We start from the raw sequence: 13,857 nt of genomic DNA on the forward strand, positions 1-13,857 counted from the left end.
ATAAAAAGTTCCTTCTAATTCTTCCCCGTTATAATCTTCTACCTTATATCGATAAGGTACAGATCCCTGTATTATACGAGATACGGTAAATATCTCTCTAGTCCAATTCGGTAAATATCCTTTTTCAAAAGTGCGTTTCGCTTTACTGATTCTCACTCGATCTCCTTTTTTAAACTTTGATCTTTTAAGACTTATTTTCTTTTCATACAGAGTTTTCCACACTTCTAACACATTGGAGGAATTCACGTCAGCAGGAGCTCTCCTGATACTTCGATGGTAGCTGTGATTATAAGCATACACCAAATCAGGTAAAATATCTACATAGCGCCGAGTTTTATGACGAGTGAAATACCGCCACATCCTTCCTTTGAGGGTACGTTGAAATCGTTCTACGATACTCGCTTTGGTTTCTGCATTACGAGTAGTAAAAAAATGAATAGATTTAAAAGCACTTTTAAATTCCTTGTTCGTAAATTCCCGCCCTTGATCCGATTGAATCCGAAGGGGTTGTCTCCCGTCTTGTTTAATAATTTCCTTTAAACCTCTAATCATTTCTTTTCCCGATTTCTGTTTTAAGGGTACTACCCAAGCATATTTAGATAGGACGTCGATAGCACACAGTAAAAAAGTATAGCCATTATTGTCTTTTTTCAATTGAGACACATCAGCTAAATCTAATTGCCATTGTTCGTCGATACCGGTCACTCTCGTTTGCTCTCTTATGAATTTTCTTTTTATGGGTTTATGCAGAGTATAAGCTTCTTGTTCTTTGAGCCATTTTCTAATTTGAGAAACAGAAATTGAATATCCTTTGGCCCGTAATTGACGATATAAAGACTGTACTCCTCCATATCCTGTTTTAGGATTGTAATAAATGTCTGCTAAAATCTCTGGTAACACCTTTTTCTTCATCTCTTTAATATAGACCAATCTAGAATAGCGTTTTTAGTCCTTTTGGTTGTCTTTGGAGTTAAAGCAAAAGAAGAACCTTGAGGTGTGCTAAAACTTGAAGCCTCCTGAAACCCGGTATCGTCGTAGTCATCATCATATTCAGTCAACATAGGTCTAGGAGTACTGATTTTTCCTGGCTTTTCCATAGCTTTTATAATGTTTGGATTCTGTATATAATCTTTAGGAACTTTGGTTTCTTTTAAAGCTTGTGCAAATTCGTCTGTCCCTTTAGGAGAAGCAAACCCTTTACGGGATTTAGTTTTCATGGTATTCGTGACTAGATCCACAATGTTGGATTCAGGAATCATTTTACCTCGATAACTGATTTCTCCCTCGTCATTCCATTTTAAGACATTAGTTTTTTTAAGATGTTCTAGGAGAAGCCCTGCTTTCTTTTGCATTTTATTACTAACACTTTTAATGACTTGCTCTTCTAATTCTGAAGAACTGGGTTCAGCCTCAGCCTCAGCAGCAGCACCAGCAGCAGCACTAGCACCAGCACCAGCAGCACCAGCATCTCCTTCCTCTTGGACGGTAACAGGCTTGGGTATGGTCTTTTCCTTTCCTTCGCTACGAGCTTGACGTAAATAATTTCGATACCTGAATAATTGATGGCCATACAGAGCTGCTTTTTCTTCAGGGGTCAAATCCGCTCTCGTTTCAATCTGATCTAATTGATGTCCTAATCCAATGGCCGCTTGAAATTCGGGAGATTTAGGTAATTTACCTTTTAATTCCAATAACATGGTCTCGGGAACTAATACCATTTTACGACTCATTTTGACAAGATTTTTCTTAAAACTAAAGTAAGAAGAGAGCCTCCTTTTTGTTTCAACAATAAATGTCTTCTTTTTTTATTACTCTGGGGTTTAACCAGTTTTCTCAAGATGTGTTTCTTAGTAGAGAGTTCTTGCTTCTGAGAAGGGGAGAGAGGAATGTTACCTTTTAATAAGTTATAAACAATCTCACAAATCTTATGAATGCAATCATTACTGCAATGTTTTAAAACTTGATTTTTTAATTCACCTGAACTTTCAGGAGACATTAACACTTGAAACACAGGCATATGAGGTTTCAATCTACATTCACAAGAATTATTTTTACTCGCTTTTTTGACTGCTTTCTTGGTCTTCTTCTTATTATCTGAAGCCATGATCAAAAACTGAGAGAAAAATCTCTTTTAATTGTCTTTTATAGCATAATCATAACATCCCTATGGGGGCATAGAGACCATCACTATCATTTCTTTTACTTTTTTTTAATTTTAGAGAGGGTCTACGCTTAGAAGTGGGGGATGCTCGTAAAGGGGAAAAAGGAAGAATATCCTCAAACAGAGAGGGAGCTTGAGTGGCTTTGATTGGGGTAGAAGTCATGACATTATCTGAAGTTCTGGCGACTCCTATGGGTCCTTGCATGGCCCTATCCATTTTCTGAACAGCTTTATCATCGATGTAGGGAATAGTTTCATCTAAATCTGTTTGATTTTTATGATAGGAACTCACTTGATCTTGAATCCAATCCGGTAACTGTTTTTTCATTGCTAGGGTTCTAGGTGCTCGATCTTGATGATATCGATCTGTTTGATCTTGAGGATATAAATCTACTTGCTCTTTTCTAAAAGGAGGGGGCTTTACAAAATCTTTTTTCTTTAATTTCTTTTTCTCTCTAGTCATCCACCCTGGATTAAGATTGACTCCCACAACACTCTTTAATTTACGTTTTTTAGGTTTAGCAATTCCCTCTTTATTCAAATTCCATTTTAATAAATTACGAATGATGACCCCTCCTAAGAATCCCGCTCCTCCTCGTTTTAATATAGCTTTCAATCTATGATCTTCATTCGCTTTTTTGTCAGCAATGGTTTTCAAATCCTCCCGATGTTTCTCGATAAAACGTTGAGTCTGTTTATCAACAGGAATAGACCCTCTCAGTAAATTCTTAGCCCCAATCAAAAACCATTTCAATAAAGTCTTACGACTCAATTCGATGATTTCTTGTCTTTTTTGAGGATCTCTTTCTCCTTGTAAAAGTTTCAGGAGTCTCAAAATTTTATTTTGTCTTGCCATGATGTCCTATATCGTAATGATGGTCATCCTCTTATGCTTCCATTATTTATATTCCTCTGGGCATGTAAACGACTAAATCCTCAAACATTCGACTTCTCAATCTCAATTCGTCGGGAGTTTGTGGACTTAAATCCACCAACAAATACCCGTGAGGGATGCGAGTAGCATCTAAATAAGCAGACATTAAATTCGGCATATCTATTTGGCGACTCAATACCGTGATTTGAGATTTATCTCTAGGATTTTTAAACAACACCATGTAATGAGTATTCAAACTAATCGTGCGGTGTTGAACGGCTCGATCAAACACATTTTGAGTAATGTAAATCACACTAGTATTGCGATGGTGAGCTTTGCGAGTAAACCAGTCTACAATAGATTCGATGGCTTTCCCTCCCATCATATCATCAAAAATCAAAAGGTGACGGACACTAAAATCAGCTACTAACTCCTCGTCGTCTTCTGGAATATTACGAATAAACTTAACTTGATCTTGTAAAGATTCGTAAGCGGGTTGCCATTCTCGATAACACCAAACAATTTTTTCGGGGGGAGGGGAAATCCAATGTTTATTTAATATTAACTTTTTAACAAATTCTGTTTTCCCCGATTTTGAAGGACCCGCTACGACCATAGTAAATTCGTGTTTTAATTGAAAAGGAGAGAGTGACTCGTAAGAATACATGTTCGTGTATGAGGGAAGTGAGACTGGTGTTCATATTTTTATTTCTATTTGCAATGTAATAGAAAGCAACTTTTCGTAAAATATGGATGGCCCTTAAAAGGGCCGTTGGTTTTTTTCTTTTCTCTTCTCTTCTCTCAATATTCTCCTCTAAACCGGCAAGTGGGGCATGAATTTATGGACTGATATACCCCCACGACGCATGTACAACATACTTTCATGCCTTTGCAATTCCGGCATTTGATCTGCAGATGTCTCCCATCCTGGTAACAAATGATGCATTCTCCATGCTTTTCTTCGCTCTTCATTGCCCAGCTAGGTACTATTGTCAAATGCGTTCTTAAATCAAGGGGATGTCTACTGTGCTGATACAGCTCCTGCATCAGGTCAGGAGAAGGGGTCCTCCTTGAAGCAGGTGGTTCAGCAGCTGGCACAGGAAAAGGTCTCGGGAGAGTAGTGAGGAAATCTTCAAACAAATTTCTCGCTCTTCCTCTTGGAGAAGTACGTGCTGGTGACTGCTGCTGCTGAGTAGGAGACACATCATAAGGTAATACCCTAGGGCTACTTCTTATTCTAAGATTTCTATGATGGGGGCTGGATCTGGGAGGTGATGGAGCACGTCTCCTCTGTCTTTCACTCGATGGGCTCCTCTGGCTCTCAGGCGATGGTCTCCTCTGAGGCGATGGTCTCCTCTGGCTCTCAGGCTGATTTGTTCGGGGCCAAACATCGGCGCTCATCCCTAACGATGGATCATCATATGGATCATTATTGGTACACTCGGGCAATTGGTAATCATGATCCTGCAGAGCAATGTAAACCGGAGATTGGCATTTTACTCTGGAGGGAGACACGGGTGGTGGGGATGGCTCTTGTCTCTTTGTTGGCGTGTCTACCGGGGAGGTCGACGGCGAAGGGTCAGGGCTGGCAGGGGAGTCCAGTACAATAGCATTATCCCTGTCAGCTCCAGTTAATGCTGCTACGGCTCTCATCCCAAAGTTTGGTGGCGGTGGTCTGGGCGGTGGCACTCTTCTTTGGCTCTCTTCCCTATACGGAGCACGATTCATCAAACGTTGAACCTCTAAGTCCATATCCTCCACACGAATATTCTGTGCCGGGAATAACTCATAGCCCTCGATGTTCTCGGTCGGATTGCCTTCAGACTCAGCTATCTGGATAGGACGAAAACAAATCCTTTCATAAGTCTGTCGACCGGCATGCCATTGATATTCCCACATCTCAAGTACGTGTCTGGTGTACGGCCGTGGGTGAATTACAGGAACGGGGAAAAAACTCATCTTTTGGCGATTGTGATAAATCTAGCAGATGAATGAGGTGCGGGGACTGAGAACCTCGGTATTTACGACGAGAAGGAGGAGCTAAGGAAAAAGGGGAGGGGTTTAACCAAAATCCCCGCGAAATTAGCAAAAAAGAGTGACAGTTACCGAGCTAGCCAGAGTTCAATGTACCCAGACTCGACACCCCAAGGTCTTTCAGCGCGTGCTATGACGTCATATTTTATTTGCCGATCTCTGAACTCTTATGTCCTCAATATTGACTTGTCTCTGTCTTTCATTTATGATATAACAAAAACATCAGATATTCAGACAATGAAACAAAATTTTATTCTGGTTTGCTTTGACGATTTGCCGACATTATAAGCGTGAGAGAGAGAGAGAGAGAGAGAGAGAGAGAGAGAGAGAGAGAGAGATTTTTTTTGACAACAGTAAATATTATTTTAAGACAAATAATTATACAACTTTAAACGTCTTTTTAAAATAGGTTCAATGAGGCACCCAGTCTCTTGAATCCGTCGCTCAAATCGGCTCCGATCTACCGCAGCAGTCATCCATTCACTTGTCCGATCTTCGTTAGGCACTTCAAAAAATTCCAATTTCGGGTTAAATCTTACACGCTGGTCCCTTGGCTTAAGGTGACTCCCGGTTTCTCCAGATCTTTTTTCAGTTTCATGAACGCAAATTCCAACGAGGCAATCTTCATGTTGTCTATCTGTTTGATTATGTGTAAACACTCTCTCCCTTTTTGGCTGAACATTCTCCTCAAACAATTCCAATTTTGAAATTCTTTCAATGAAACTCCGGTCATTTTCTCCAGTAAATGAAGTTTGGCTCCCTCTCCAACCCAATAAATCGTAAGTAGTCTTCCGGGAGTGGGTCTTTCGGCTATATGCACCAGTATTTTCTGAAGAACTTCCAGACTCTCGATTCTTGAAGTCACGTCTGTAATCTCTAATAATTTCTTTTGTTTCTCCTCGTCTATCGTTGTGTTCCATCTGGTCACGAACAAATACCCTTCAAATGAGTAGGAAGACAAATCACCCATCATTGTTTTAATTTCAAAATGAACAAAACACTCTATTATATACCCCTCTGATTACATCACTTTTTTATGATTTTTAGAAATGACAGTCAGACAGACAGTCAGCGATGTTTACAATGACTCATAGGGTTTCAGCACCTGACACCTGCAGGTATTACGCAATGACCCTAGCTACATTTTGTCATCACTCTCAGAGAGTATATAATAGAGCGTTTTTCTTTAACAAAATTCATAAATCAAAATATTATGGACTACGATTCATCTCTCTTGACAGAAACACAGGATCCCATGGCCTTAGAAATGGCAGCATACAGAGACGATTCTCCGCCCATGAGCAAGGAAGACTTCGGGATTATTACTACCACTCAAGAAGGAATCCTGAATACCCTGCAAATCATGAGCAATGAAATTGCTAACCATACAGATATCATTCTGAAGAAAATTAAAGACCTGCAACCTCCGCAACCTGACAAAGATAAAGAGGAATATAAAAAGAAAAAAGAAACTACTGCCAAGGACGAAGAAAAAAAACCAAAATATGTCTGCTATACCTGCGGAGAACCGGGACACTGTTCTCCTAACTGCCCTCAAAAAGCCCCAAAACAGGAAAACAAAAAACCGGCCATCAAAAGTAATGAATGCTTCAATTGCGGGGAAGAAGGACACTGGGCCAATAAGTGTCCCAACAAACTAAAAAGAGGTTATTGCTACACATGTCACGAAGAAGGACATTTTACCAAAGACTGTCCTCATTACGACTCTGGCTCGGAAGAAAAACAAAAAGCCCAAAGAATTAAAAATAGTGCCTGCTATACCTGCGGAGATACTGGCCATTGGACTAAAGACTGTCCAAAATTGGGAGAACTGATCCAATATTCAGATATAGAAGAGGATGAACCTCCAAAAAAGGTAATAAAAATCACTAAAGAAAGAAAAAGAGGGGCAAGGAAACCGAAAAAAGAAGATTGGGACAAAGAATTGAAAAAACAGCAGAAAATACCGGGCAGAATGAAAAGAATTAATAACGAAAACGTCTTTGTTGAGGAACCTGATCTGGATTAAAAACCCCAGGACTCATTGAAAAAAAAGGAACTATTTTCACTGTAAATACGTTCGGACTTTAACTGGTTTTTCATTCATTAATTTCTTATTTTTGTTCGTTCCATTTTTTGTTTATTCAATAAAATTATAAAAAATGTCCTTTGCCTTTTTTTCTCTTTTCGTTCATCATGCGGGGCTTGATCCTAATGTCCTCAATATTGACCTCTTATGTCTAGCCGACTATGACGTCATAATGCTTGGCTAGTCTTTTTGACCTCAATATTGACCTCTGACCCCCCTATGTAGCCGCCTGTCAAGTGCACTCAGTTGAGCCCCCTATCTAGGGACCTTATACTACTAATATATTTTGCAAATTAAACCCATATATTTTTTCCCTTGTGAGTTAATATGCATGTACCATATAGAGATAATCATGATCGGTATTTTGTAAAAGTCAATCGGGTATGAATTTTATTTTTGTTTTTCGCGAATTCCCTCAACCGGGGTTTGCTGCAAAAAAGACAAAATCGGGATCTTCTCCGACCGCGATTTTAATCTGCTATACAGTAATACATTAACCAATATCATTTCATGATTTGGATGGATATATGTATATCTGTATGTTTCAAGTAAATGAGTTGAATTTGGCAATTTAAAAAAAAGTAATACAGCTATAGTACGTATTGGACACCAAGCCTTAGCCTGTCTTAAAAGTGAGTCAAACATATATATATATATATATATATATATATATATATATATATATATATATATATATATATATATATGTGTAGCAATTATATTCAAGGGTATCAATTTTCGTGGATAAAGTGAAAATCACAGTTTCAAGGATACGTAAATTCATGGTCAATGAACTTATCAATACAAAATTTTAATAGAAATTGCACTTCAATGTACATTAAATTTTAACAACAAAATCTACGAAATTGATATTCAACGAATATTGATGAAACAGTATTGATTTGTACATACAAATGAAATGTGTTCTTTGTCGAAATCGGGAAAAACGGAAAAGTCCGTAGACAATTGGGTGATTAATTATGGTCTAACAATTAGTATGAAAAAAGTCAGTCAGCATGCGACCCAGTGGAACATTGTCTTTGCAGACAAGGTTTTTCCCGATTACGACAAAGAGCACACGGCGGGTGTGACCGGTCAGCAGAGGATGCTCACTCCTCCATGGCACCTGATCCTACGTCTATCTTGGAGGTCCGTGTTGCTCTGATTTGAATTTGTATTTCGTTTTATGGATTTTTGAGATTGTTGACGGTTTGTTATTGTAATTTTTTTTACTAAAAAGAGAATAGGGGTAAGGCGGATAGAACGCCGACTGTATATTAGGATGTACATTGTATAAGAAACTGGAAAATAATTTCCAAATGAACGATTTTTCGATAGAATCGTCAAACTTGCCGATTGAAGTTATACAAAAGTCACCACGTATTGTGTTAAACTGGTGGCATTTACGTCATCTTATTCCTCCATCTTGTTTGATTTTTCCGGAGGAATTAATAATTTAATTTTCTTTTCTTATATTTTTAAGCAAAAATTTATATAAGGTTAGATTCTTAGCAGCTCTGAGCTAAAGATTATTTTCGTCAAATCATAACTTGATGACAACTTGTCATGTTGAACTAATAATTCAATGTATAACATTGTATTAATTATTTTCGAATAAGATAATCTTCTTGTCAATTTCTTGAGTAAGATCAAACATTTTCGAACACCCCCACAAATTACATAAAAATGCGTGCGCGCACACACACACACACCAGTACAATGTATATTTGGACCCAATTCGAGAATTATTTTCATTGATAAGAAAGTTAACAAACCTGGTAAAGTCTTAATCAGGTCAGCCAATGGTGGGAAGATAGGACCTGTCCCTTATGTAACGTGTGTAAATGTGCATGTCATGCTAATCAAACATCAGTGTTTAAAGATACTGGGAAGTGTAAAAAAATAAGTCATTTATATATTTTTCTTGTTGGCCACTTATGCATAGTTGCCAGTGTTTATTCAACAATCAACATGTGATATTAAGCTTATGATTGACAAATGACTATACTTTTAATTAATAAATTGACAACAAATTAATTGCTGGTTCAAACATTAACTTTAATTAAGCTAAAGTACATTAGAATTGTACTTAAATTAAGCTAAAGTACAATACTAATGTTAACCTTTCAATTTATGGCTGGAGTTATGTACATAAAAATGTGAGTCAAACCATTTTTTTCTTAGTATGTGTAATTCAGTTTCATAGAGAAATATATCAAAGGGTAGATTTACTGTTTTGTTTCCTAGCCAGAAATTTTGAAGCATGATGCAGGGAACACATACTGATTTTTATTCTATTGCAAAATTTAAACAGGGAGAAAACTTTAATATTCTCCTCTTTTTTTACTTTAAAAGGTTGATTAACTCCCCTTTTTTAATGTGACAATAAAATAAATTAACATGGCAGCATTTTACACAATGCCTGAAGAGATATTTTCATTTTTTACAGTCATTTCAAGCACTGGCTTATAGGAATGAAAGTTTATCCATTCAAAGCAAAAATGTCTATGTTGAAATACGATAATGCTGACCTTATTATTCATTTATCGTATAGAAAATTTTCATTGTAATTATCAAACATTTTCTTCCATTGTTGTTTTACATAACCCAACAGTGTTAATTTCATTAAGACACACTTGTATTGGTCCTTTCTTCTCTCAAAGCCATTCATGCAGATCAAGAATTACACACTTTAAAAGCTCATACTGGTCTTAAGAATTTCACGGAACAACAGTGGTAGCTCGTCTAAGAGCGAGACAGCCTGAGACAACATCACTAGTCATGACTCGGATGCGAGAGAATTCTTCTGCTGTAGCATATCTCAGTTTAGTCTCGGGGTCAGTATAATAGGCCTGAAAGCCAAAAAATAACATTTTTATAAAGACCCTTCAAAATTTAGCAAAATAAACTTTCAATACCTGTCTGGAGAAATTAATTTTCTTTCCTGTTGTTAAATTATAATACATTTGTATTATATAGCATAATATCTTTCATTATTCACTCAATTAAATTAGTCATATTAGCAATGAAACATATATCATTAATAGTTAATTAACAAACTGTATGAGAAAAACAGCTAAAAACATTTAAAAATCAATATACATATAAGACAGCACTTACTGGTAGACCTGAAATATCAGAATATTTTTTTGCCGGCTTAAATGAAGGGGGCGCATCTATAGAACCATCTGCCAAAAAAAAAATCAACATACTTGTAGTTTTTTACTTCAATTACACTGTTGATTTTCTATTGAATTTTGCAGATCAATTAATAAAAAGATTTGTTTTTATCATTTGCAATTATCTTAGCAACTTACATGTGACATCATCAGGTTTCCATGGCAATAGTTTTTCAGCTGCTACAATCTGTTTAAGGTTTTTCCAAACTCTCGTCTTTTTGCTTCCAGCATTACCTTTAGTTGAGTGCTTATTAAAGGAAATTTGTTTATTCTGTTAACCATACTGTATCATAAGGTACAAGTTTAATATGTACATTTATCTACACAATTTTTGGTGACCAATATAATATATATGATATTGTAATATATCTTTTTACTTCAACAAAACTAGAAAAAATCAATTTGAAGGTGCGCAGTTTCTAAAGCACTTGCTAACTCCAAATTATTTACAAACAACAACCAATAAGAGAAAAAGCAAGCCATATAAAGGGAGCAAAATGCTTCAAATTTCACCAATAAATTCAATTTTATTAACAATAATTTAAGCTTAGTTCATAATTAAATTATTTGACACAAGACTAAATACTTACAACAAAAGTGGGATTTTTGAATATGGGTATTTTATCCTGGGTCTCTGTTGACAGTTTGTCTTGACTGTCTGTGGTGACCACGACTTCCTCTGTTTCAATCACTGGTTCTACTTTCACTTCCGTTTTCACCTGGATTGGAGCTTCTGGGGGCTTCTGCTGTAAGAGATACATGTACAAGTTACACACAATATTGATAGTTTTTCATCTTTAAAAGTGCACATCTCTTGTTATCACAAGTGAGTTGAAGTGACATGATTAAAGTTTATGATATAATTTTAAGAGACTGTTCCAAAATTTGGTGAAGATACATGTATATACATAGGTAGTAAGCAAAATTTAGCATTTTATACTCTGTTCAATGATACACTGTATCCTAAATTCATATTTTGCTTAATTACTTGATACTCACAAATGTCTCATAGTTTAAATGATGCTCATTCAAAAGAATGGAGAAAAGATGTCAACATTTTCCATATTAAATAAATATCTGTAAGAAAACCTTTTCGTTCCTGGAGGGGGGGGGGGGGGGTGTGAGTAAAAATTGATTTTCAATGAAGATACCTTAAACATTTTTCCTTTCATTTATTTCAGTTGCACTTCTTTTGCAGATAACAGTCATAAGTATTCTTATTAAAAATCATCCAAATATGTTGCATAAATATTTTGACACAGACTTAAGCAAACTGACTGGTTTATTTTCAGCTATCAGGCTATAGACAGCTTAACAAACAATTAAATGAATATAAAACAAATTTAGTGCATCTTTCAAAATGTATCCTGGGATATTTAAGTATCATCTTAAAAACCCCAGGACCGTTATCGTACAGGAATAAAAACCGTGGGCCAATACTTGGGAGGCATTATTCTCTTTTGAGAAGTGAACAGCATAGCCTACATCCACTTCTCTTCGCAAGCCCTCATATTTTGATTCTGGAAAATGTGTAAATGTCGGAAAGGTTCCAAAGTGGATGTAGGCTATGCCTGTCCACTTCTCAAGATAGAATTGGGAGGCATGAAAACAGGAGGCGACATCGACATATAAATTGGCAAGAACAAAAACCTTTCACAGCCCTACCTTTGGTGAGGGCTCACTAGTGACCGAAGCTCTTTTCCTTTTCGTTGGCGTGGTCTCTGGACTGATTGTCCTCGGAGGTTTAATGATTCTCTTACTTCGATTAGCACTCATTTTCTCTCAGTTTATGTCACAGGATATTAACATTGCTATGTAAATGTTAAAATTTTTACGATGAACGAATTGATTCCGGAAAAGCGGTATCCCATTCTTTCGCATCCATTGCAATTTGCACACCCACCAATGAGAGAAGGGAAAGACACAATGTCATAACGGGATAATTTCTGACAAAATTACTGAACGGAAAAAAGAAATATAAGAATGAGGAGATAGATCCTCCATATACATGTAATATCATATGTGATCGGGATTCTCAGTTTCCGCAATTGTTAATATTTTATCAAAGTAGTCAACACATATGATTTATAAAATCATAACTTGTCCAATTGGTTTACAGTGACTTATTTGAGTGCAATAGAATACAACATGCTTATAGTGAAATAAGTCATTAGAACTTATTATATGTTGGACAAACATGGACAAAAATCTACATCAGCTATGGGATGGTTAAGCATGTAGCAACCAGTTTGTCATGTGTTAGAGTCCAAACCTTCTAAAATTACGATGTTAATGTAAGACTCGATACCAACACTTAATTAACTACTACATGTACATAACAAGTAAAACAAATAGCCATTAAGTGCTGGTATCTTTAATAACATCATATGAACATATACTTTGATTTGAACATATTTTATTGAATATTATATATAACATACATATACAAATGGTTAAGGACACAAGTTCTAACTTACAATGTCTTCACCATACTTTGTACAGAAATGAGCAGATTTTTCGCGGTTTTTTTCCCCACCATATTCTTCAAAAGCTTTACTACTCTGGGACTAACCAGAGTAATTGACATTTAAACAACAACAACCTGTTACCGAATCGGCGTATTCAATAGAGTTGGTACATGTTAGATCACAAGAGATTTCGAATTGATATTCCTTTTATTTAAAAAAAAAAGAAACTAAGTAGAATAAATCCAATGAGATTCAGGACATATATCCGTCTGGCAAACTACCCAACCAAAGATGAAGTGTGTGGGTGAGCACGAGGTTTTAAAGACTTTGCGCAGTGAAAATATGCGAACTGACTTAAAGTTTGTGTTTTAAGTACAGGTTCACGTAAGAATCAGGCAAACAGTGATAAGTCATATATTTCATATTGAGATGATAATTTACTTTGAGAACAGTATATATAAGTGTTCTCAAAAAATGATAAAATTTTTAGTGAATCGTGCATAATTGTGAAGCTGTGTTACTAAAAATAGATCCACTCTGTCACAGTTTTTAAACACAATGAAAACACTATGGTATATGAAGATCTGACAGGATTTTCAGAAATTCAGTGTCAATTCATTTATTAAAAAATGTAGGTTTGAAGAGAAGACAATGCCCTCTTCTTTTTTCTAATGTTAAAGATGTAGTATCCCATTGGTTTCCATGGCAACCACGACAATAATGAGCCATACAGTCTTTAAAATTAGATAAAAAACGATCACTTTTATGTCTCTTTTTTAAAAAAACAGCAAACATATATGACGGTGTATTATAAATAAATGAATAAAGGATATTCTGAAATATTTTTTTACATAATAAAAAGTTTTGAAAAATTAACAGACGGTTTACATAATATAAGCAATCATGTGGGATTTCTAACAAAATTTTAAAAATCTTTATCATTTTTACATGTATCTAAGAGTAATATTATAATTATATTGCATATTCATAGTTTCATTTTAAAACAAGGTTTAGACTTTGATTTCATTGATGTGTAAATGTTATTGTTTTAA

General features: G+C 35.9%; 2 protein-coding genes across 3 annotated transcripts; one reads left to right on the forward strand and one right to left on the reverse strand.

The window, feature by feature from the left end:
• The first annotated feature begins 221 nt into the window (after nucleotides 1-221).
• On the forward strand, nucleotides 222-7,236 carry LOC128163959 (zinc finger CCHC domain-containing protein 9-like). The gene is made up of 2 exons (XM_052827657.1): nucleotides 222-308; nucleotides 6,311-7,236. Exon 2 carries the CDS (start codon nucleotides 6,325-6,327, stop codon nucleotides 7,096-7,098), a length of 774 nt encoding a protein of 257 aa, XP_052683617.1. The 5' UTR covers nucleotides 222-308; nucleotides 6,311-6,324; the 3' UTR covers nucleotides 7,099-7,236.
• A 2,156-nt stretch (nucleotides 7,237-9,392) lies between these two features.
• Nucleotides 9,393-12,163, reverse strand: LOC128163285 (INO80 complex subunit C-like). 2 transcript variants are annotated; one of them, XM_052826834.1, is made up of 5 exons: nucleotides 12,003-12,163; nucleotides 10,928-11,083; nucleotides 10,476-10,584; nucleotides 10,279-10,346; nucleotides 9,393-10,010 (listed from the first exon to the last, which is right to left on the reverse strand). In XM_052826834.1, exons 1-5 carry the CDS (start codon nucleotides 12,111-12,113, stop codon nucleotides 9,879-9,881), a joined length of 576 nt encoding a protein of 191 aa, XP_052682794.1. In that variant the 5' UTR covers nucleotides 12,114-12,163; the 3' UTR covers nucleotides 9,393-9,878. The 2 variants fall into 2 exon arrangements, with proteins under 2 accessions (XP_052682794.1, XP_052682795.1); XM_052826835.1 differs by having other exon boundaries at nucleotides 10,928-11,080; nucleotides 12,003-12,161.
• Nucleotides 12,164-13,857: the final 1,694 nt, after the last annotated feature.

Source organism: Crassostrea angulata, chromosome 9 (assembly GCF_025612915.1).
Source record: "Crassostrea angulata isolate pt1a10 chromosome 9, ASM2561291v2, whole genome shotgun sequence".
Lineage (NCBI taxonomy): Eukaryota > Metazoa > Mollusca > Bivalvia > Ostreida > Ostreidae > Magallana > Magallana angulata.

Coding starts and splice junctions, on each gene's coding strand:
- LOC128163959 (XM_052827657.1), top strand. CDS start 6,325: ATGGCCTTAGAAATGGCAGCATACAGAGACGATTCTCCGCCCATGAGC.
- LOC128163285 (XM_052826834.1), bottom strand. CDS start 12,113: ATGAGTGCTAATCGAAGTAAGAGAATCATTAAACCTCCGAGGACAATC. Junction 11,084..12,002: donor CTAGTGAGCCCTCACCAAAG/GTAGGGCTGTGA, acceptor TATCTCTTACAG/CAGAAGCCCCCAGAAGCTCC. Junction 10,011..10,278: donor CTGATATTTCAGGTCTACCA/GTAAGTGCTGTC, acceptor TTTGGCTTTCAG/GCCTATTATACTGACCCCGA.